Source organism: Grampus griseus, assembly GCF_964374135.1.
Source record: "Grampus griseus genome assembly, chromosome: 6".
Lineage (NCBI taxonomy): Eukaryota > Metazoa > Chordata > Mammalia > Artiodactyla > Delphinidae > Grampus > Grampus griseus.
The window spans coordinates 112,291,165-112,317,444 of record NC_139000.1 but is presented as its reverse complement, the minus strand read 5'-3'; the positions used below and the strand labels follow the sequence as shown (position 1 = coordinate 112,317,444).

Below are 26,280 nucleotides of genomic sequence, written 5' to 3'. Positions count from 1 at the left end.
TGTGAACGGACAAGAAGAAAGTCACAGCACGGTATGCAGAGCACACTCCTTTTTTTAAGTCTCTTTCTGTCTGTAACGTACCAGAACTCTGTATAATTGTTTACAACTGTGTGCTGTGTGTAGGGAGGATGCGAAGAAGGTCAGCTACCCAGTTAACAGTGTCTTCTTCTTCAGGGAAGTATATTTTCAGAAGAATGAATGAAAGGCAAGTAGCAGGCTTTACTTTTTATTCTTACATATTCAGTATTTTTTTTAAAGAACAAATGTTACATTAAAGTAACCTAAAATTAGAGACTCTGGGAGGGCTCATGCCAAGGAGTACTTCCCAGAACTTCTGCTGCCAGTGTCCTTAGCCCCATGGTGAGCCACAGCCACCGCCCACCTCTGCAGGAGACCGTCCAACCCTAGCAGGCCAATGAATTGGGAGACAAAGGATAACAACTTTATTCAGTGAGCAGAGAGTCCAAGAAGATGGCAGACTAATGTCCCAGAGAACCATCCTGCCAGGCTCTGAATGCTAGTTTCTTTTACAGAACAAAGAGGCATTATAAGATTCAGGCTGCTAATGTTGGCATATGTGCATTTAGCCTTAAAAGAGATTAACTTGAGAAGCAAGAAGAACTACAATCCTGCAGCCTGTGGAACAAAAACCACATTCACAGAAAGTCAGACAAGATGAAAAGGCAGAGGGCTATGTACCAGATGAAGGAACAAGATAAAACCCCAGAAAAACAACTAAATGAGGTGGAGATAGGCAACCTTCCAGAAAAAGAATTCAGAAAAATGATAATGAAGATGATCCAGGACCTCGGAAAAAGAATGGAGGCAAAGACTGAGAAGATGCAAGACATGTTTAACGAAGAATTAAAGAACAAACAAACAGAGATGAACAATACAATAACTGAAATGAAAACTACACTAGAAGGGACCAATAGCAGAATAACTGAGGTAGAAGAACGGATAAGCTACCTGGAAGACAGAATGGTGGAGTTCACTGCTGCGGAAGAGAATAAGGAAAAAAGAATGAAGACAGCCTAAGAGACCTCTGGGACAACATTAAACGCATCAACATTCACATTACAGGGTTCCCAGGAGGAGAAGAGAGAGACAAAGGACCCAAGAAAATATATGAAGAGATTATAGTCGAAAATTTCCCTATCATGGGAAAGGAAATAGCCACCCAAGTCCAGGAAGCGCAGAGAGTCCCGGGCAGGATAAACCCAAGGAGAAACACGCCGAGACATATAGTAATCAAATTGGCAAAAATTAAAGACAAAGAAAAATTATTGAAAGCAGCAAGGGAAAAAAGAAAAATAACACATAAGGGAACTCCCATAGGTTAACAGCTGATTTTTCAGCAGAAGCTCTACAAGCCAGAAGGGAGTGTCATGATATACTTAAAGTGATGAAAGGGAAGAACTTACAACCAAGATTACTCTACCCGCCAAGGATCTCATTCAGATTTGATGGAGATATCAAAAGCTTTACAGACAAGCAAAAGCTAACAGAATTCAGCACCACCAAACCAGCTCTACAAATGCTCAAGGAATTTCTCTAAGTGGGAAACACAAGAGAATAAAAGGAACTACAAAAACAAATCCAAAATAATTAAGAAAATGGTCATAGGAACATACATATTGATAATTACCTTAAACGTGAATGGATTAAATGTTCCAACCAAAAAAACACAGGCTTGCTAAATGGATACAAAAACAAGGCCCATATATATGCTGTCTACAGGAGACCCACTTCAGACCAAGGGACACATACAGACTGAAAGTGAGGGGATGGAAAAAGATATTCCGTGCAAATGGAAATCAAAAGAAAGCTGGAGTAGCAATACTCATGTCAGATAAAATAGACTTTAAAATAAAGAATGTTACAAGAGACAAGGAAGGGCACTACATAATGATCAAGGGATCAATCCAAGAAGAAGATATAAGAATTACAAATATATATGCACCCAATACAAGAGCACCTCAATACATAAGGCAACTGCTAACAGCTATAAAAGAGGAAATCGACAGTAACACAATAATAGTGGGGGACTTTAACACCTCACTTACACCAATGGGCACATAATCCAAAATGAAAATAAATAAAGAAACAGAAGCTTTAAATGACACAATAGACCAGATGGATTTAATTGATATTTATAGGACATTCCATCAAAAAACAGCAGATTACACTTTCTTCTCAAGTGCGCACGGAACATTCTCCAGAATAGACCACATCTTGGGCCACAAATCAAGCCTCAGTAAATTTAAGAAAACTGAAATCATATCAAGCATCTTTTCTGACCACAGTGCTATGAGATTAGAAATGAATCACAGGGAAAAAAAACGTAAAAAACACAATCACATGGAGGCTAAACAATACGTTACTAAATAACCAAGAGATCACTGAAGAAATCAAAGAGGAAATCAAAAAATAACTACAGACAAATGACAATGAAAACACAATGATCCAAAACCTATGGGATGCAGCAAAAGCAGTTCTAAGAGGGAAGTTTATAGCTATATAAGCCTACCTCAAGAAACAAGAAAAATCTCAAATAAACAAGCTAACCTTACATCTAAAGGACCTAGAGAAAGAAGAACAAGCAAAACCCAAAGTTAGCAGAAGGAAAGAAATTGTAAAGATCAGATGAGAAATAAATGAAATAGAAACAAAGAAAACAATAGCAAAGATCAATAAAACTAAAAGCTGGTTCTTTGAGAAGATAAACAAAATTGATAAACCATTAGCCAGACTCATCAAGAAAAAGAGGGAGAAGACTCAAATCAATAAAATTAGAAATGAAAAAGGAGAAGTTACAACATACATCATAGAAATACAAAGCATCCTAAGAGACTACTACAAGCAACTCTATGCCAATAAAATGGACAACCTGGAAGAAATGGACAAATTCTTAGAAAGCTATAACCTTCCAAGACTGAACCAGGAAGAAATAGAAAATATGAACAGACCAATCACAGGTAATGAAATTGAAACTGTGATTAAAAATCTTCCAACAAACAAAAGTCCAGGACCAGATGGCTTCACAGGTGAATTCTATCAAACATTTAGAGAAGAGTTAACACCCATCCTTCCCAAACTCTTCCAAAAAACTGCAGAGGAAGGAACACTCCCAAACTCATTCTATGAGGCCACCATCACCCTGATACCAAAACCAGGCAAAGATACTACAAAAAAAGAAAATTACAGCCCAATATCACTGATGAATATAGATGCAAAAATCCTCAACAAAATACTAGCAAACAGATTCCAACAACACATTAAAAGGATCATACACCATGATCAAGTGGGATTTATCCCAGGGATGCAAGAATTCTTCAATATACGCAAATGAATCAATGTTATATACTATATTAACAAATTGAAGAATAAAAACCATATGATCATCTCAATAGATGCAGAAAAAGTTTTTTGACAAAATTCAACACCCATTTATGATAAAAACTCTCCAGAAAGTGGGCATAGAGGGAAACTACCTCAACATAATAAAGGCCATATATGACAAACCCACAGCAAACATCATTCTCAATGGTGAAAAACTGAAAGCATTTCCTCTAAGATCAGGAACAAGACAAGGATGTCCACTCTCACCACTATGATTCAACATAGTTTTGGAAGCCCTAGCCACGGCAATCAGAGAAGAAAAAGAAATAGAAGGAATACAAATTGGAAAAGAAGAAGTAAAACTGTCACTGTTTGCAGATGACATGATACTATACATAGAGAATCCTAAGACTGCCACCAGAGGACTACTAGAGCTAATCAATGAATTTGGTAAAGTTGCAGGATACAAAATTAATGCACAGAAATCTCTTGCACTGCTGTACATTAATGATGAAAAATCTGAAAGAGAAATTAAGGAAACACTCCCATTTACCACTGCAAGAAAAAGAATAAAATACCTAGGAATATACCTACCTAGGGAGACAAAAGATCTGTATGCAGAAAACTACAAGACACTGATGAAAGAAATTAAAGATGATACCAACGGATGGAGAGATATACCATGTTCTTGCATTGGAAGAATCAATATTGTGAAAATGACTATACTACCCAAAGCAATCTACAGATTCAATGCAATCCCTATCAAATTACCAATGGCATTTTTTACAGAACTAGAACAAAAAATCTTAAAATTTGTATGGAGACACAAAAGACCCCAAAGAGCAAAAGCAATCTTGAGCGAAAAAAATGGAGTGGGAGGAATCAGACTCCCTGACTTCAGACTATACTACAAAGCTACAGTAATGAAGACAATATGGTACTAGCACAAAAACAGAAACATAGATCAATGGAAGAAGATAGAAAGCCCAGAGATAAACCCACACACCTATGGTCAACTAATCTATGACAAAGGAGGCAAGGATATACAATGCAGAAAAGTTTCTTCAATAAGTGGTGCTGGGAAAACTGGACAGCTACATGTAAAAGAATGAAATTAGAATACTCCCTAACACCAAACACAAAAATAAACTCAAAATGGATTAGAGACCTAAATGTAAGACCAGACAGTATAAAACTCTTAGAGGAAAACATAGGAAGAACACGCTTTGACATAAATCACAGCAAGATCTTTTTTGATCCACCTCGTTGAGTAATGGAAATAAAAACAAAAGTAAACAAATGGGACCTAATGAAACTTAAAAGCTTTTGCACAGCAAAGGAAATCATAAACAAGATGAAAAGACAACCCTCAGAATGGGAGAAAATATTTGCAAATGAGTCAACGGACAAAGGATTAATCTGCAAAATATATAAACAGCTCATGCAGCTCAATATTAAAGAAACAAACAACCCAATCCAAAAATGGGCAGAAGAGCTAAATAGACATTTCTCCAAAGCAGACATACAGATGGCCAAGAAGCAAATGAAAAGCGGCTCAACATCACCAATTATTAGAGAAATGCAAATCAAAACTACAATGAGGTATCACTTCACACCAGTTAGAATGGGCATCATCAGAAAATCTGTAAACAATAAATGATGGCGAGGGTTAGAGAAAAGGGAACCCTCTTGCACTGTTGGTGGGAATGTAAATTGATACAGCCACTATGGAAAACAGTACGGATGTTCCTTAAAAAACTAAAAATAGAATTACCTTATGATGCAGCAATCCCACTACTGGGCATATGCCCAGAGAAAACCATAATTCAAAAAGACACATGCACCCCAATGTTCACTGCAGCACTATTTACAACAGCCAGGCCATGGAAGCAACCTAAATGCCCACTGACAGACAAATGGATAAAGAAGATGTGGTACATAAACACAATGGAATATTACTCAGCCATAAAAAGGAACGAAATTGGGTCATTTGTTGAGATGTGGATGGATCTAGAGACTGTCATACAGAGTGAAGTAAGTCAGAAAGAGGGAAAAAAAAATATCATATATTAACGCATGTATGTGGAACCTAGAAAAATGGTACAGATGAACCAGTTTGCAGGGCAGAAGTTGAGACACAGATGTAGAGAACAGACGTATGGACACCAAGGAGCAAAAGCCGCGGGGGGGTGGGGATGGTGGTGTGATAAATTGGGTGACTGGGATTGACATGTATACACTGATGTGTATAAAATTGATGACTAATAAGAACCTACTGTATAAAAAAGTAAATAAAATAAAATTCAAAAACAAAGAAACAAAACAAAACAAGAAATGTAACGTAAAATTAATTTTTAAATTAATTTTTTAAAAATTAATAAAACAGAATAGTGATGTCTAGGGACGAGGAAAAGGGGGGAGTGGGAACCCGTTGTGGAGCAACAGGCTCTGGACGCGTAGGCTCAGCGGCCATGGCTCACGGGCCTAGCCGTTCCGCGGCACGTGGGATCTTCCTGGACCGGGGCACGAACCCGCGTCCCCTGCATCGGCAGGCGGACCCTCAACCACTGCGCCACCAGGGAAGCCCATGTTTTTTTTGTTGTTGTTGTTTTTTGCGGTATGTGGGCCTCTCACTGTTGTGGCCTCTCCCGTTGTGGAGCACAGGCTCCGGACGCGCAGGCTCAGCGGCCATGGCTCACGGGCCTAGCTGCTCCGCGGCATGTGGGATCTTCCTGGACCAGGGCACGAACCCGCGTCCCCTGCATCGGCAGGCGGACTCTCAACCACTGCGCCACCAGGGAAGCCCATGTTTTTTAAAAAACAACCCTCTTGGTTCAGTTCGGTAGATATTTACTGAGGACTACACAAATTTTAAGTTCCTTTCCATATTCACATAAGGCGCTGTAAGTAGAAAAATTAAATATAATTCTCCGAGTTCGTTCATACAGTGGTAGAAATACACTTTTAGACAAATACCTAATAAAATGCACAAATCTTATAACAGCAATGTGCACTGAGAAAGCAATTAACTGCAGCAGGGAGGGGTCAGGAAAAGTATAAAAAGAAAATGAAAATTCAGCTCAGCTGAGTCTTATTGTTATACAGTCTACCTGGAGCACCTGGGACACATGCTAGAAACCACCAATGCCTCGTTTTACAGATTAATGTTTTTCATTACCATATTTCCCATACCTGTACTCCTTTATAATTTGACAAAAATGTATTCAGCACCAACAAGGTACCTGACATGGGCTGGAACTGGCCAAAAAAGTTAATAAAAGAGCTCACAGACCAGGAGTCAGCAAATTTATTCTGTAAAGGGCCAGAGGGTAAATATTTTAGGTTTTGCAGATCCTATGGTCTCTGTCCCAAGTCAAATTTGCCACTGTAGTATAAATGCAGCCAGAGATTATATGCAAACAAATAAGCATGAACTGTTTAAATAAAACTTTATTTACAAACAAAGACGTGGGCCGAGTTTGCTAACCCGCATCAGAGACCAGGAGGGAGATGAGTAAGTAGAGCAGAGGTGATGCTGAGTGTTGACAGCACAGAGGACAACAGCCAACTCAGCCTGGAGGCGATAAAGCAAAACCGGACAGAACACGAGGTTCCAGAGGGAAGTTGTGAGGAGGAGGAGGGCACAGCACAAGTCTGTGCTCCCTCTGTCCGTCTAGTTCAGCCTGTCTTACATCAAGGCTGGAGGGAGGGAAGGCCATTAAATTACAGGCCTGCTTCTAACTGCTCCTCCTCTTCACTTCCTTGTACACATTAATATTTACAAAATAATGTTGGGATAATGGCATTCTCTTGCTCAAAAGAGAATGTCCCTATTTGTCCCTATTTGCCAAATTCCAATGGTATAAAATGCTGAGCCAGTCCAACTAAACACATGGTAATTATCATACACTTGTCTGAATTACAGCTTTACGTGTACGTGTTATTTCCGTTACTATAGACTGCCTTAGAGGACTAAAACAATTCCACAATCCACCTTCTCTGCTCCAAAACTCAGGTTTCTTTGTGCAACGAAATGTGTTAAAATTTACTAAAGTATGCTGTTTTAACATGTTTATTCATTGTAAAAAATTTTTTGAGAAACTTTTACTGCCAAATATTATATTAGTGGAAAAACGGAACTTGGCTTTCTCTCTAATAGAACCGTAAATTGATCTTAGAGCGCCTGTAAGAGGTTATAAGAGCTTACTTACTATTTAACTTCCGTGTAATTTGCCCAGAAAGCAGATATCCCAGGTCCACCAGAATAGTTTTCTCTGCTTTCTACTGACTTTACGGTTTCTGTTTTTGAAGAAAGGTTCCTCACCTATGAGAGTGCTAAGGATCCTTACAATTGTATTACCTTCATGTATATTTAAAAAGATTTTTAATTGTAGTAAAATACACAGAACACAAAATTTACCACCTTAACCATTTTTAAGTGCATACTTCAGTGGTATTAAATACATTCATATTGTTGTACAACTATCGCCACCTGTACAACTCTTTTCATCTTGTAAAACTGAAACATTAAATGTTAAACAGTTCTCCACACTCCCCTCTTTCCCTCTTCCCTAAACATCACTATTCTACTTTCTGTCTCTATGATTTTGAGTACTCTAAGTATGTCATACACATGGAATCATGCAGTATTCATCTTTTTGTGACTGGCTTATTTCACTTAACATAATGTTCTCAAGGTCAATCCACTGTAGTATATGTCAGAATTCCCTTCCTTTTATAAGGATGACTGATATGGAGGGTTACTTCTGTCACTTTGCTATTTGTTTTCTATATGCCTTGTGGTTCTTTTGTCCCTATTTCCTGCATTACTGTCTTCTTTGTGCTTAGTTGACATTTGTATTGTGAAACATTTAAATTCATCTCTCATTTACTTTTTTAAAAAAATTTATTGATTTATTTATCTTTGGCTGTGTTGGCTCTTTGTTGCCGTGCACCGGCTTTCTCTAGTTGCGGCAAGCAGGAGTTACTCTTTGTTGCGGTGCACAGGCTTCTCATTGCGGTGGCTTCTCTTGTTCCAGAGCACGGGGCTCTAGGCACGCGGGCTTCAGTAGTTGTGGCGCGCAGGCTCAGTAGTTGTGGCTTGTGGGCTCTAGAGCGCAGGCTCAGTAGTTGTGGCACACGGGCTTAGCTGCTATGCAGCATGTGGGATCTTCCTGGCTCAGGGCTCGAACCCATGTCCCCTGCACAGCAGGCAGATTCTTAACCATGGTGCCACCAGGAAAGCCCCTCTCATTTCATTTTATATATTGGGTTGGCCAAAAGGTTCGTTCGGTTTTTTTCTGTAAGATGGCTCTAGTAGCACTTAGCTGTCTTTAACTTCATTTGAAACAATTTTGTTAGATTGTATGTGACAGCTGTCATATCAGCATGCATTTAAAAAAAGACATCAGGGACTTCCCTGGTGGCGCAGTGGTTAAGAATCCGCCTGCAATGCAGGGGACACGGGTTCGATCCCTGGTCCGGGAAGATCCCACACACCTCAGAGCAACTAAGCCCGTGCACCACAACTACTGAGCTTGCGCTCTAGAGCCCATGAGCCACAACTACTGAGCCCGCATACTGCAACTAATGAAGCCTGTGCACCTAGAGCCCATGCTCTGCAACAAGAAGCCATTGCAATGAGAAGCCCATGCACCACGACGAAGAGTAGACCCCTGCTCGCCACAACTAGAGAAAGCCCGTGCGCAGCAACGAAGACCCAAGACCCAATGCAGCCAAAATAAAATTAAAATTAAAAAAGACATCAAAATTGGTGAATTTTTGTGTAGCCATTTTAATATTGAAGATGAAAAAGCAACATTTTCAGCATATTATGTTTTATCATTTCAGGAAGGTAAAAACACAACCGAAATGCAAAAAAAGATTTGTGCAGTGTATGGAGAAGGTGCTCTGACATGTCAAAAGCAGTTTGCACAGTTTCATGATGGAGACTTCTCGCTGGATGATGCTCCACTGTCGGGTAGACCATATGAAGTTGATAGCGATCAAATCGAGACGTTAATTGAGAACAATCAACATTACACCACCTGGGAGGTAGCTGACATACTCAGAATATCCAAATCAAGTGCTGAAAATCATTTGCACCAGCTTGGTTATGTGAAACGCTTTGATGTTTGGGTTCCACGTAAGATAAGCGAAAAAACCTTCTTAACTGTATTTCCGCAGGCAATTTCTTCACTACTTAAATGTAATGAAAACGTTCCATTTTTTAAAACAAATTGTGACAGGCAATGAAAAGAGGATACTGCGAATAATGTGGAACAGAAGAGATAGTGGGGCAAACGAAATAAACCACCAACAACCACACCAAAGGCTGGTCTTCATCCAAAGAAGGTGATATTGTTTATATGGTGGGATTGGAAGGGAGTTGTCTATTATGAGCTCCTTCCAAAAAACCAAATGATTAATTCCAACAAGTACTGCTCCCACTTAGACCAACTGAAAGCAGCACTCGACGAAAGGAGTCCAGAATTAGTCAACAGAAAACGCATAATCTTCCATCAGGATAACGCAAGATTACATGTTTCTTTGATGACCAGGCAAAAACTGTTACAGCTTGGCTGGGAAGTTCTGATTCATCTGCTGTATTCACCAGACCTTGCACCTTCGGATTTCCATTTACTTTGGTCTTTACAAAATTCTCTTAATGAAAAAATTTCAATTCCCTGGAAGACTGTAAAAGGCACCTGGAACAGTTCTTTGCTCAAAAAGATAAAAAGTTTTGGGAAGATGGAATTATTAAGTTGCCTGAAAAATGGCAGAAGGTAGTGGAACAAAATGGTATATACGTTATTCAATAAAGTTCTTGGTGAAAATGAAAAATGGGTCTTTTATTTTGACTTAAAAACTGAAGGCACTTTTTAGTCCACCCAAAAAGTGTATACCTATTTTCTCTGTGTTAACAAGGGGATTACTTTCGATACCATAAAATTACAATACTCTAATTTGGACTTCTACCAGCTTAACTCCAATAACATATAAAAACTCTGCTCCTGGGCTTCCCTGGTGGCGCAGTGGTTAAGAATCTGCCGGCCAATGCAGGGAACACAGGTTCGAGCCGTGGTAAGGGAAGATCCCACATGCCACGGACCAACTAAGCCCGTGCACCACAACTACTGAGTCTGCGCTCTAGAGCCCTCAAGCCACAACTACTGAGTCCGTGTGCTACAACTACTGAAGCCCACGTGCCTAGAGCCCATGCTCCGCAACAAGAGAAGCCACTGAAATGAGAAGCCCACACACTGCAAGGAAGAGCAGCCCCCTCTCGCTGCAACTAGAGAGAGCCTGCGCGCAGCAATGAAGACCCAATGCAGCCAAAAATAAATAAATTAAATAAATTTAAAAAAGAAAAAAAATACTGCTCCTTTACATCTCTGTCCTACTTCTTTCAGTTGCTGATGTCACCAAATTACATCTTTGCACAATAATATCATTGTTTGTATGTTTCAAAATGTAAAACTAATAATTTTTTTAAAGTGCATTAGTCTCTTAAATCATGTAGAAAAACAAAATGGGGAGTTACAAACCAGTTACAATGATACCAGCTTTTAGACTAGTAATTGCTTTTTAAAAAATTTATTAGTCTCAAATCATGTAGAAAAAGGGGAGTCACAAACCACTGCTGTAACAATTCTAGCTTTTATAACTGCCCGTGTATTTACCTTTACTGAGCTCTCCATTTCTCCACATGGCTTCAAGCCACTGTCTAGTGTCCCTTCCTTTCAATCTGCAAGACTCCATTTAGCACTTCTTTCAGTGCAACTCTAGTAGTAACAAATAGCTTCAGCTTTTGTTTATCTGGAAATGACTCTCATTTCTGAAGGACAATTTTGCCAGATATAGGATTCCTGGTTGATAGCATTTTTTCTTTTAGCACTTTGAATATATCAGCCCAGTTTCTCCTGGCCTGTAAAGTTTCCACTGAGAAATCTGCCGGAAATCTTACTAACAATTCCTTGTATGTGATAAGCCACATCCCTCTTGCTGATTTCAAGATTCTCTGGCTTTCAACAGTTAGGTTATGGTGTGTCTGGGTGTGGGTCTCCTTGAGTTCATCCTACTTGGAGTTCATTAAGTTTCTTAGACGTTTATATACATGTCTTTCATCAAATTTGGGATGTTTTCAGCCATTAACTCTTCAAATACGCTGTCCGTCCCTCTCTCCCTCTTCTCCTTCCTATGATGCACATGTTGGTCTGTGTGACAATGTCCCACAGGTCCCTTAAGCTCTGTTCATTTTTCTTCAATCTTTTATCTTTCTGTTACTCAGACTCAATAATTTCCATTGTCCTAGCTTCCAGTTCACTGAGTCTTCTTCTTCAGGAAAGGTTCAAATCTGCCTTTGAATCTCTCTAATGAATTTTTCATTTTAGTTATTGTATTTTCCAGCTCCAGACTTTCTTTTTTGGTTTCTTTTTAGATTTTCTATCTCCTTATTGATATTTCTGTTTTGTTCGTATAGTTTTTTTTTTACTTTCTCCATGTCTTCTTTTAGCTTTGAGCCTCTTTAAGACAGTTGTTTTCAACTCTTTGTCTAGTATATCTGCCATCAGATCTTTTTCAGGGACAGTTCCTGTTAGTTTTGTTTTTTTTTTCCTATGAATGAGCTATACCTTCCTGTTTCTTCTTTTTTTTTTTTGGTGGAAAGTAGTCATTTGAATCTAAAAATGCGGTACCTCTGGAAATCAGATTCTTCTCCTTCCCCAACATTTGCTGTTTTTTTTGTTTTTGTTGATTATTGTACGTTGTCTCTGAGCCAAGATCAGTGTGAGGCACAAACTTAAAATCCTCTCAGGTCTTTTCTGAGTCTGCATGTTTCTCTGGATATGCATGGTGACTTTTTTTTTTTTTAAGATGTTGGGGGTAGGAATTTATTTATTTATTTTTGCTGTGTTGGGTCTTCATTTCTACGCAAGGGCTTTCTCTAGTTGTGGCAAGCGGGGGTCACTCTTCATCGTGGTGCGCAGGCCTCTCACTATCACGGCCTCTCTTGCTGTGGAGCACAGGCTCCAGACGCGCAGGCTCAGTAGTTGTGGCTCACGGGCCCAGTTGCTCCGCAGCATGTGGGATCATCCCAGACCAGGGCTCAAACCCATGTCCCCTGCATTAGCAGGCAGATTCTCAACTGCTGCGCCACCAGGGGAGCCCCATGGTGACTTTTTAATTTCCCTCAGATCCATGGTTGCTTTGAATGCCTTAAGTTTTAATGTCTGTCTCCCCAAAGGTGAAAAGAGAGAAATGTAGCAGGGGGGAAAAGAGCTGCTGGCCCTTTAAATCCTCCGGAAGTCACTTCAGCCAGAAGGGGAGAGGCTTGCAACAAATTGGGGAGGAACCATAACAATGGCTGCCCACCTCTTCCCCCCCAGATCTGAAGTAGCCATCAACAATCAGAGCACAGATCCCTGATACGTGGAGGACAGGGACCTGTCTGCCCACCCTGGTTCCCACAAGGTGCACGCAAGCTGCTTCTGGGATGCGTGCACAGCTGGATGTCTCAGTGCTGGGATGTGGGGGATGAGTAGCCCCTGCTACCTAAGAGGTGAAATTGACTGAAATTAACCACAATTTACTATCCAAGCCTTCCCCTGGAAGTTGCAAAGATAGGAGAGATTCCAGAGACCCAAAATAGTTACATCAGATAGATTCTGTCACTGTATTGTTGTACAGGTGGGGAGACAGATTCCTAGTGTTTCCTACTCTACTATCTTCCCAGAATCTTCTCCATCTGTATTTATTTTAAAATACTTTATCTCTTTGATTAAATAGGTAACCAAATATTGCTTTTCAGGTACCCAAAACCGTCTCTTAATCAAGTGACCAAATCTCTGACAACTCTGTAATCTTTCCTTCCCAAGATTAGATCCCAAATTTAGAAAAAATAAAATAAAAATTCTAGGATACCTCTCACCATATGTATTAGTTAGCTCAACATTTTTGTAAGAGCTGCATGGAAAGACTTACCAAATCAACAAAGATGCTCAGCATTTTCTAGGTTAAGTTTGTATACATAAAATATTATTGGGCTTCCCTGGTGGCGCAGTGGTTGAGAGTCCGCCTGCCGATGCAGGGGACACGGGTTCGTGCCCCGGTCTGGGAAGATCCCACATGCCATGGAGTGGCTGGGCCGGTGAGCCATGGCCGCTGAGCCTGTGCGTCCGGAGCCTGTGCTCCGCAACAGGAGAGGCCACAACAGTGAGAGGCCCGCGTACAGCAAAAATATATATATATATATATATTATTAATATAAATATTTCAGAAAATGCATGCTTTATGGAGGTCCCAGAGATTTGTCAATGACTTTGCTGTCCGTTTTTACCCTTAGGGAAAATATTCAACAAGCCAGTAACAAATACCCCTATGGAGAACTGTATTCTATTACTGGTTACTATAAGAAATTAACTACAGCCTTTCAGTCTCATTATCAAACAGGCCTTTGCTTCTTGATGACCAGAAGGCTCCTGGAAAAGACTGTACTAGGAACACTAAACTACTGACACCTCAGAAAACACACTCTTGAGTACAGGCTTCTGAGCTGACACTGCTAACGTTGAACAATGGACTGAGTCAATATTCCTAAGGCTTTTTCAGTCCAGAAGCTGATACACATCATAAAAGCAGACTCACCCAAAACCCAGCATGATAAGAAATACTAGGACTGAATGAACTGAATTAAATGAAATTTAATTATGTGTATTTGTTTGAAATACAACTGGTATTATACATATATTTTTAACGTTCCATCCTTCTATACTTAATGAACATATGAAGTTCTATTCTTTCTCTTCTTAATCTATCTCTACCGTCAATTTAGTAAATTATGCTTTTCTAGACTGAAATATAACATCTTGAAATGATTATTTGCTTCTCACTGACCCATTCAGAATTTAGAAATAGTTTTACTGAGTTTTACTTTTCAGGAATATTGTAATTTTCATTGGTTCAATAAGAATGTACACTCCTTTTTACCAGAATATAACTACACAAATCAATTGTGCAACCAAAGCCATACTTGGACTGTCTTATGTGAGGATGAATTTCATTCAATCAGTTATGACAAGCCTGCTGCCCACAAATACACACAGAACCAATTCCTACATTGTGCCACCAGGGTACTGGCCTAGTGCCTGACTTACAAGGTCTCAGCATCACAGGTGGCAAGGTCATTTAGTAGTAGCCAAAAACCTTGGCAAATCTGAAAACCCTCAAGAAGAAAGAAAATCACCCATATTTATAGGTACTGCAGGTGAAATTTGGTGGAAAATGTACTGGGCTTGGTTTATTGGCCTTGGGATAGAAGAACAAATAATATTTCAAAAAGTCCAATCTAAGATTCCTTATAAAAACTTCTGGACAGAAATCAATTCTGTGGCCTTAGTAGCTACATAGTTGCTCAATTCTATAAGGCTCTGGATTTTCAGAGCAAACTCAAGGAAGTCTGTATGCCTAATTAACACTCTGACTGCACCTAAATATTAGGGCTAACCCTACCAGACCAGACTTTCTTTTAAAAGAACATACATTTGTAAATTACCGGGAGACGAGACTATCAGAAAATTTATCCAACACTTAGAAATAAGCCAAAAATAGTCAGTGGCACATCTTTTTAATATCTACGTGGGGAAAGGCCATTCAAGGATTGTTCAGCAGAATGTACTTACTTCATATCATTGTTTACTACTGATTAAAAGTCACAGACTTAGCCTGCTTCCTAACTTGACGAGGTTTTTTTCTAGTAAAGATGCAAACAAGGAAGTATCACTGAAGAGAATGGCTTGAGCAGTTGGAGAATTTCCTTGTCTCACGCGTCTCTGCTCCCACTCCCATTCTAGAGATGGAACAAAACCATCTCAGACTGATTTCAACCTACAGCCTACAGCAAAAATGGCCTCTGACCTCTGTTTTCCTGCTTCAAAGCTCAGAGAGTAGCAGGTTGTTTTTGTGTAAATAATTACCATTTTAAATAGGCTAACAAAACTTGTCATTTTGAAGGGCAGGAAAAAATGCTATTAACTTAAAAGAAAGACTTGCCAAATTTTTATTGTTTATATGGAATAATCTCAGATGGACGAAAAAACTAGAGTAAATCTCCATAATTTCTAGGATTACAAGAAAAATATATGTACACACACACATATATATCGTTATGTACTAAGAATATTTATCCAACAGAAAAACCAAATCCATAGGGCTTCCCTGGTGGCGCAGTGGTTAAGAATCCACCTGCCAATACAGGCGACACAGGTTCGAGCCCTGGTCCGGGAAGACCCCACATGCCGTGGAGCAATTAAGCCCGTGCGCCACAACTACTGAGCCTGTGCTCTAGAGCCGGCAAGCCACAACTACTGAGCCCACGTGCCACAACTACTGAAGCCTATGCACCTAGAGCCTGTGCTCCGCAACAAGAGAAGCCACAGCAATGAGAAGCCTGCGCACCACAACGAAGAGTAGCCCCCGCTCGCCTCAACTAGAGAAAGCCCACATGTAGCAACGAAGACCAAAAATAAATAAATTAATTAATTAATAAAAGAAACTAAACTAAACTCAACCAATAGATTATCAATGTACTTTACAGTATAATGTTACGGAATTTAACAGCAAGCATTTTAAAGTCCAAAAGAGACAAAAGAATAAAAATAAGCACAAGCAATGGAATATATCAGATAAAACTGTAATAAAAAAATAGCACCTCGTACACAAACAAACAGTACCGTCGGCTACCTGGTAGGAATATCCCTACTACTGAGTGAGGATGTAAAGCCACAAAGCAGTTAAGTAACTTGTAAACGTAATTACCAAGCTGATAAGTAGGACAAGCACTCAAACCCAAGTCTTCTCACTCCAAGTTTTGGGCTCTGCCTAGTAGGCTTAATTGTGGAACGTGAGGTAAGGAAAGCTTGAGGAATACGATACTACCCTACTCGACAGTACTTTTAACTCAAGCTCTCATCTTACCATATCTCCAAGTTGCTGCCAAGACCCTCAAAGTCCCCATCTGTATGACGTTATCAATCAGCTGATGAATTGTGCCAAGGCGGTGCTACCACAGACGCAGCCTTCCTCAGTACCTTGACATAAGCAGACTGGGGCCTCCGCTCTACAGTAAATTACAACCTGCTTGGAGAAACAACTCTAATGTGACATTATTCAGAGTACATTAACAAGGGTGCACGATGCACTGAAGGTGAGTGTAGACTGGGAGGAATCCCATGGACTATTAGGTCAGAGCTAGAAACAACAGATGTACAGACAGCAAAGCGGATGGATCAGAAACAGTCCTTAGGGGAAAAGTAAAACTGAATGAGATATAATACAACAGGTACACATTTAAAAATACATGTATACAAAACAATGATGGCTATTTTGCAGACATAGACAGAGATATTGATTAAAGACATTAGAAGGGCTGCCTAAGGATAGAGGGGAGTGGAGCAGAATTGAGTACGAAGTGAAAAGAAACAAAGCAAGGGCTTTGCTGGAATGAAATATAATGCACCTCTTAAAACTAATGCAACTGATCTCGGGACTTCCCTGGCGGTCCAGTGGTTAGGACTCCGAGCTTCCACTGCAGGGGGGCATGGGTTTGATCCCTGGCTGAGGAACGAAAATCCCGCATACGGCATGCCCGAAAAAACAAAACAAAACCTTATACAACTGATCTATAGGGACCGACATGTCAACGTAATCAAGATAATTTTTAAGTGACAAAAGCAAGACAGAGCATGGTATGTATACTATCCCATTTCTGAATACGCATGTCTCAGTGTATACATGTGTATGTTCAATATGAAAAAGAAAGCACACCAAACCAAAAGCAGTGGTAATCTCAGGGACAGAACGGCAGGGGAAGACGGCTTTCCATCTCCAAACCTGTAAATAATTTTACAATTTAAGTTTGTAAAAAGAACATTTTATAAACTCTGCTGTTAGATAGGGGTAGGTTCAAACACCAACTGTGACTTTGGGCAAGCTACTTAACCTTAGATTTCTTACCTATTAAATAGAGAAAACTACAGTACGCTAATTCACAGGGGGATTTAAGAATTAAAAGAGACAGCAAATGCAACACTCCTAGCATACAGCTCCCTCCATTCTCCTACGTAATAGTCTGCAATTAAAATTAAGGATGGGTGATAATGAGAAATGCAACAGGAATTCAGAGAAAGAAAAGATCATGGAAAATCAGAGTACCTATGGAAAATCTAAAGAGGCTGGGACTTGAGCTGCGTTTTTTAAAAAATGGTAAAATGTTAGTAACAGAGAGTTAGGGATGCGGAGGAGAAGGTACTACCAAAATAAAATAAATAATCAGAATAAATACACAGGAAGAATGAGAGGTATAAACCTGTGTCCCAGTGCCAACCACAAAATGAATGTGCGATAACTATCTGGTACATCCATGAAAAAGGGTGCACACTAGGGAACAGGAAACAAGACTGCGTACGTAGAATAGCTCATATTTTAGAGATCCTTGAACTCAAAACGAAGACTGGATTTCACGCTGTTGCAGGACAAGGTTTCTAGAGCTGGAGTTACTGACAAAGCCACATTCTAAGATAAGGTGGCAGTAAGCCAACTGACAGCATACAGAGTAATCAATCAGCTACCCGCATAAAAATATAGTTACACACACACACACACACACACACAGGACACAACGTATACGACACACACAGCAGCATCGCCACAGACGGAAACGAGACGGGACCTGAACTCAGGAGGGAGGTCACGAGAGCTGGAGTAGGCGTCCAGTTAATACTCGTAGTACAAACAAACAAGCGCTGGATGAATTCTCAACAACACTTACGGAGTAAGAGCCAGTCTCCCACGTGCTAACTCACCTGGTCCTCTTGAAACAAAATGCCTTTCTGGGCATTTATTCGTTTAAACAGATCCCCTCCTTCACAGTAATCCATCACTATGTAGAGAGAGCCATTTTCTAAAAAATATAAACGTTACAGTCCATTTTTTAAAATGTACATCAAAAGCATAGCTACATTAAAAGTACCTAAAGGTTTACTAAAAAGCAGCAATTAATTAAATACGTTCCACTAAACTAAAAACAGAACCACAGCCAGAAGAATTGAAGTGCAAAGTCAAGGTTTACTGGACGTACAGACTGTGCGGTAACTTGGGTTAACAGGCAACTCCATCATTAATGACTTTTCTGCCAAGAATATATCATCCCATTATCCACACTGACATAAATATCTCTGCAATATGGACAAAATACAGACAGATATAGTTGATTTCATTTAATAGATATATTTCCTTAAACGTCAACTATAAAAATCACATTTTTCCAATCATTTGTCAGAGATGGGTAACCTTGGTTTTTAGCTGACCATTACTTTCCAGCTTTATTTCATCCACTTAATTACCTGTTAAACAAACACAATAACAGATGCTGCGATGAACTGTCAGGACTCAACAGTGAGACAGTCTCTACTCTCCTGGAGCTCTCTTTGTAGTGATACATAATCTGTGAACGAACATGAAGATGGGGCACTTCCCTAATCACCTGTATGCCTCAGTCCACAGGATAAAAGACTTCCATGACCCTTCCTGTGGTAGACAGGATGAGAAGAACACTTCTAATCCTTCTCTCCACCCTCACTCTTCCATAGGACTAAGACCACACCACTTCTTCCCAGGTAAGGAAGAGCGGCCAAGATCACCTATTACAGCTCAAGGAACAGCCTTCCCAGAGTTCACTTCTCTTGCTGCCTTGTGCTGATGGCCTTGCTCCCGGCACCTTGGATGGTGGTCTTGTTACTCGCGGTGCTCACATTCACCTTGTATACACTGCTTCCAATGTGCCCAGGGTTGGGAAGCTACATGAATGAGCTGATTAAGAATCTGTGTAACTCTTTACAATTGATACGAAAAGATCATCCAAATATACATGTGAGAAATCACTGTGTGAAAAAAAAACCCCAGAAAACCGTACAATCTACTACTTATGAAAAATATGTATAGAATGTCACCATTTACATAGCATGAGAAACAAAAAGACAAAAAAAAAGTACCGTGTGCTATGATTTATGTATGCTTATTAATGCTTAGAACATTTCTGGAGGGAAACTCAAGATAGTGGTAAAACAGTGGGTACCTCCAGGAGGGAAAAACAGGTGACTCAAAACTAGAAACAGAAGGCAAATTTTTTACTGTTATGTAACCTTTGAATTCTGTACCATCTGCATGTAGCAAAAATTAAATAAAACCATTACAAGGTTTTTTTAAAAAGGTGTGTGTGTCTGTGTGTGAGAGACAGAAACAGACACAGAGACAGGGAGACAGAGAAGGTTAAACAGGACCTGAGAAAGGAAATGGAGAAGCAATCCTGAAGAAAAATATCTGAGCTCTGCTATATTTTTTGCTGTTTAAACATTTATCATTTATTTTGGGATAAGTACTAGTTAAAATGTAAGGTTAAAAGAAAAGTCTTTTCTGCATGAGGGAAATACTAATCTGTTTTGTATTCCTTCGATCATTCAAGCACCTGAGTGCCAACTATGTTCCAGGCACTTTGCACAAGATGCCAGGGATACAGAGATATAAGACACCACCCCTATCACCAATGGGCTCACACAGTACTGGAGAAACACCCTCCAAAAAAACCCAACATAATGACCACCTAGAAACTGCTTGAAATTGAAGCAAAAAGACTGTAAGGCGAGTGACAAAGCCTCAAGGCATGTTAGAAAACGACCGAGAGTTTAAGAGAGGACACGAACTACGACCTCTCAGAGAAGAATGCACTGCTAGCAGGCTAACCCTGTAATTCTAACACTTTTTTCCCTTCATCGCCTCTCACTTGAGAAGCTGAAAAAAAATCCCAGATTCCCTAATTCCCAGTCTCCCCTACAGTTAGAGGGGGTCACTGACCCCATATCGGTCACTAAGATCTAAGAGGAAATTTGAACAGTGGCTTCTGAGAAAGCACTGGCTCGTCTGGTCACAGGACAGACAAGAGCAAGCTACTGGTGCTGCCCTTGCCCCTTCTTCTGGCATCTTTTGGATGCAGGCGCTGCCTGGAGTTGCAAAGCGTCTTCTCAGGACAAGGAGACAGCATTAGGCTTAAAAACGTGCCTATTAAGGATGTCAGAGTAGAAATCAGACAGGGCCTAAGCTGCCATATACACCCTATACACAGGACAGCTCATCTTTCAGACTTCCTGTTAGGTGAGATCATTAAATATCTTTCTCACTTAAGCCAATACTGGCCAGATTTTCTGTTACCTGCAGCAAAAAGCAATCCAAATTTAGCCTCAAAGAAAAGCTTTCTTCAAGTACATAGAGAAGTTACATTTTGGCAACACCAATGGGGAACAAGGTGAATGCCAACACAAGCTCCATAAGTGAGACTGAAAAGCTTCCATTAAAGATACAAAAGCTACTTTTGCAACAGTAAGAAGTAAAACAAACTTATGAGGTCAAAAAAACACAGACTGTAGGAAAATACAAACAAAAGAATGAAAGCAATTAGAAGGTGATAGCTAGAGACAACTAAAAACAGAGAGCAATATATGAATAACAGTAGAGAAAACAAAACTGTATATAACACAGATACCCCAATATACAGTGACACAACACTTTCTCAATGATAAGATCAAATTTTTAAAAATTTTAAAATGTTAGGAATATAGACAAAAATGTCTAATTATAATATTTAATATAATCTAATTATACATTCATATACCTGAAAATACTGTTTTCTCCCCACTCTCCAGTTTTACAAAACAATTTTATCCTAATTTTTCACATGTGTCATCAGTATAAATGTCTTTTATTGATTCACCTATGTTTTCCCGATACACATGATCTTCATTTCCTTTTAAGTTAACTGAAAGAGAGCACTTTTAAAATCTGTTTATGTTGTCAGTGGAATTTTTTCTATGTCCTAATTCCCATACACATAAGATTGGGACTTTAAAAGAATCATCCTAGAGAGTTCATATGCATGATTGTCACAACATAACCATACTGCCTTTTAAGTGACTTTAGAAGGCTTACAATAGTATCTGCAATTATGACATCAGTATTAAATTTCTTTGATGCCTCTTTTTAAAACTGATTCTGCCTGAGGACCTCTATAAGCACTCAAAACTAACTCAGTGAAGTTTTCTTCCCCAAAACCACTTTGTTATTTAATGTATTTTAAAATTTGAGAACACATCCTGTAACACAAGAGACTTTCTAAGAAAGAATTCATCTGTAAGCTAAGACAACTTTATGACAAACAAATTTTGGAATATTTTTCCTTATCTTAAGATATATATGGATTCTTTAAAAACAGTGAAATGAAAACTTTCCTGAAAAAAAGAAAAACCAGAATCTGCAGGCAGAAAGGGTGCAAAATGTTCCAAGAGAGACAGAATCAGAATTATTAATACTAAGCCATATTCTGGTGAATTTCAATTCTAAAGAAAGAATCCTTCGAGCATCGAGGAAAGATAAAGTAAATTACCTTCAAGAGGAGAAGCTTTATGCTGACCTCAAACTTTTCTACAGAAACATGCAATGCCAGAAGATATAATGTGATTGTAAGGGAAAAGGCGTCATCAAAGATACTTATTCACGTATAAAAGCATCAGTTAGACACTCTCAGAAATGCAAACAGTAACTGCATTGAGGGAATACAGCATCCATAAGCTCGTCATGAAAAAAAATTGATGAAATCCAGAAAAGTTGGAGATAAATTCAAATATCTCTGGAAAGGGGTATCTAAGTTATAAAAGAACTAACAATAAGAATTGAATCTGTCTAAATATAGAACAAAGGCCAAACAACTCTAAGAAATATAATTTCAGAACAAAAGATAATTATTAAATATTTTTACCCTGTCAAGATGAACGAAAATCAGTGGGGAGGAACTGTAAAGACACTAATTTCCTCACCTTTCATGGCAGGCATTCAAAATAACATCAAAATTTTCATTTTTTTAACCAACTTGCTTATTTTTAAAAATTGAGAGATTTAAAATGTTCACATATGTAAGTTATTTTTAATCATTTTAGAGAAAAATTAAATATTTGTGTTTCAGAGCTCCCAAAAGCTCTGAGAAACTAAGAGGTCCAAAGAGCTACATGATTAAAATGAGAAGATGGCTCAGGTGAGGCAGAAACAGGGACCAAATTCTACACCAAATGTATAGAATCACCAGACGAAACTACATCTTATAAATCTGAGAATGAACTTATAGGCCAGGGCTGGAGAGCTTGTGAGAAAAAGGAACTCTCATGCCCTTTAGTCTAAGGACTCCACTCCTAAAAGACTGCCACAGTACACAGACACCTGTACAAGGACGTCCAGTGCAACACTACCTGTAACACTACCTGTCCAGTGCAACACTACCTGTAACACTACCTGTAACAGTGAAACACTAAATACAACCTAAGTATCCATAACAGAAAAGAGGCTAAACAAAGTGTGATACAGCCATAAAGTGCATCCGATGGAAAACACTGCAGATGTTACAAGAAAGTTGTAAAGAATGGGGTGCATCAATACACAGTGACATGGAAAGATACCCACGAGAGACAAAGTGAAAAGAACTAGATGCAGACATACATATTTACGATCCCACTTGTTTTTAAACGTCAAAGGCTACACACATATGCTTGTTCCACACGGTCACAGAAAATACAGGAAGGAATCAATGTGGAATTATTCACACTGCTTACCCCTAGGGAATGAGAATGAGTGGGAGGAACAGAGAGCTTGGGGTTCATGCATGTCTGCACTCCTGAATACGTTTACCATGAGCATTTACTCCTTTAAAAGTAAACGCCAGTAACAATATAACCTTATTTAAAGAACGTGCTATTCCTTTTGAATCATTCAGATGTTTCTAGGTGAAGCATTCAACATAAATACAAAACGTCTAATAGAACATGTGTTGACATACATTCAAACCTTTTACCTTGAAATAGTAAAATCTTGATGAAAGAAGAAACTAAAAGACAGATGCTAAGGGAAAGATAAATAAAGGAAATTCAAGGTCCTGAGAAAGAAGAGATGGTTAACATTGTACTCTTTCACATGAGCTATAAAGCCTCATTTCACTGCCATCATAAAATAAATAAACTGAGTACTTTATGGCATAAGGTGTTAATGATCCATATACTTTTAAAAGTATGTTCTACTTTACTAGATACCAAGTTTATTTGGGAACAAGGATACTTTAATTCAGCTGCTGAAGCTGGTATGTAATGCGACCCTGAAATGGTCATTTAAACTATCTTTTACTTTCAATCTAGATTATCTTTCTATTTTGCAACTGACAGAGATTTATGATAATAGGAATGACTTCAATAAACCACCTTTTCCTGCCTTTAGAGAAGCTTTGTCTTATCTTAGTTCCGGCATTACCAAATATGATGGTAGATATTTCCAAAACAGCAATACTTTATAATACTTTAAGAACCTGAGAACACTCTCAAGCAGGATACTTTCTAAAATCGGAACATTTTCTCAGTGGCAGTGGTGGTAGCACTTAAAAGAAGTTTAGTTTAAAAAGGTATAAATGACTGTTCCTCCTATGCCTAAAATGCATGTGTATTGAAGCAGAAATGATATACTTTTCTTCCTGAGAATAATTCACAAAAAGATCCTTAAAAGGGAAGTATACAACAGTTGTCATAAGGCTTAGGAGTTCTTTTGAGCGCTCTTGCAAAATTTATCTGACCTTCAAATGATTCTCTATACTGGACAATGTTTGGATGCTTCATGTTTGCCAGCACTGCAACTTCTCTCCTTGATTCTTCCCTTTCTTTACTGGACATCTTAAATAGAAGGAAAAAAGAAAACAGTAAATTAAGTAAATAAACAACATAATAGTCCATCAAAAAGAGAGTGGTTAAAAATAACGCTACCGGGACTTCCCTTGTGGCGCAGTGGATAAGACTCCGCTCTCCCAATGCAGGGGGCCTGGGTTCAAACCCTGGTCAGGGAGCTAGATGCCACATGCCTGCCGCAACTAAGGAGTCCGCAAGCCACAACTAAGGAGCCCGCAAGCCACAAGGAGCCAGTAAGCCACAACTAAGGAGCCCGCAAGCTGCAACTAAGGAGCCCGCCTGCCGCAACTAAGACCCAGCACAACCAAATAAATAAATAAATATTTTTTAAAAAATAATAATGCTACCAATGAAGCACAGCCCAAATACTAAAATATAGCTAGAAGTTAAAAAGAATAAGTTGAAGGCACAAATACAACAAAAACATTTTAAGATGTTCAAACCAGATTAAGTCACAGAACAGTAGGTGAGGTATCTTTTTTAAACACATAAACATGAGCACACATCACAGAAAAAAATCTGAAAGGATTTACAGACTCTTTTGAAATTAGTGGTTCTCTCTGCAATTACGGCAGTCTTTCACTTTAGGTCATGCATTGCCATATATTTTTTTATTCTCTCCTGTAACCAGACTTCTACTTGGATGACCAAACAAAAAATATACTTACGCTTGAGATGTTAATTTCTTTGATAACATACTGTCTGCCATCTTCTATAGATTTAACAAGAATGGCTTTTCCGAATGAACCTTCTCCAATCTTCTGTACTCTAACATACTTCTCCATGGTTCTTTTTCTAAGGCATCTTAACAGATAGGCTAGATATTAAAAAAAAAAGAGTAACAGTTAATAGAAATAAAGCATGTCATCTATAACAATTATAATATTTACTTCAAATTCTATTCCTCAGTGATTTGCTTACTTAAAAAAAAGATATATAAAATCTTTACTGAAGGTTAAATAAACTTTAAGTCAATTTTAGTCATGCAACCTAGAGATAGCTAAAAAGAGAAAACCAGTGACATTTCAATCTTATAAGAATACTTTGGAAAGTCAAATACTGTACATACTTAAGGGAGGATGAAGCAAACCTTTTCCTACATGAACTAATTAATTAGCAGCATTACTTTACTACCTGCAATAAGAACACAAGCTTAGCAAGACTATTTCCCAAAGTTATTTACCTCATCCTCTCTTATTAGACATTTAGGCTGTTTACAGTGTTTGCTATTATAAAAGAACTTCAGATTAAATTTCTGTACATACATTTTTACGTACTCATTATAAAGATTTCCATAGTATACACTGTGAGTTCAAAGAATATGCACATGTTAAAGCTTTCAAACACACTGCTTGTCTTACAGAAACGCCTACTAGCTTGCTTGCATTCTGACCAGCAGTGAATAAAAATGCCCGTTCCTACGTACTCTTTTAACAGTGGTTATTATTTATTAAAATATTTCAGAGGCAATAAAGGGTAGTAGTCAAAGAGCACTAAAACCTTAGAGTCAGAGAGCCTGGGTTTAAATCCTGGCTTTAGCACTTATTTGCTATTTGACCTTGGACAAGTTACTTATCTTTAAGTGGCACAGTTTGTTCATCTGTACAATGTGGCCAACAACAGGACCTGCTTATAGAGCTGCTGGGAGGATTAGTCAATTTCATTAATGTCTAGAGAACAGTGACCGACACACAGTGAGCACTGTGTCACAATCTGTTCTTACTGTTATTCGTTATGTTGGATGGGGGGAAGCAGTGTCTCACTTTTTTTTGTAAGCTCCTTTGCTTACCAATGAATCTGAAAAATTCTTCCACGTTTCTGAACTGTTGCATTTCTTCTCTTTTGAACTATTCATTCAGGTTCTTTGTCCATTTTCTACTGGGATAGTCTTCTTTATTGTTTTTTAATTGAAGTATAGTTGATTACAATACTGTGTAAATTTCAGGTGCACAACAAAGTATTCCAGATACATGTATACATATTTTCAGATTCTCTTCCATTGTAGGTGGTTACAAGATTAGGAATATAGTTCCCTGTGCTATACAGTAGGTTCTTGTTGTTTATCTATTTTGTTTCCAGTAGCTTGTATCTGCTAATCCCAAACTCTTAATTTGTCCCTGCC

The 26,280-nt window shown here is 38.8% G+C and overlaps 1 protein-coding gene across 6 annotated transcripts in view; it reads right to left on the bottom strand.

The window, feature by feature from the left end:
- NEK1 (NIMA related kinase 1) overlaps window positions 1-26,280 on the bottom strand; it is a 212,661-nt gene that overhangs the window by 170,604 nt on the left and 15,777 nt on the right. For all 6 annotated transcript variants that reach the window (XR_014296918.1, XM_082657164.1, XM_082657161.1 and 3 more), the window contains exons 2-4: window positions 24,827-24,975; window positions 24,050-24,146; window positions 18,201-18,298 (exon numbers count right to left, since the gene is read on the bottom strand). Coding sequence is in view for 5 of the 6 variants with exons in the window: in XM_082657164.1 (XP_082513290.1) it covers window positions 18,201-18,298; window positions 24,050-24,146; window positions 24,827-24,943 (312 nt within the window). In the remaining variant the exon portion in view is untranslated. The remainder of the gene's footprint in view (window positions 1-18,200; window positions 18,299-24,049; window positions 24,147-24,826; window positions 24,976-26,280) is intronic.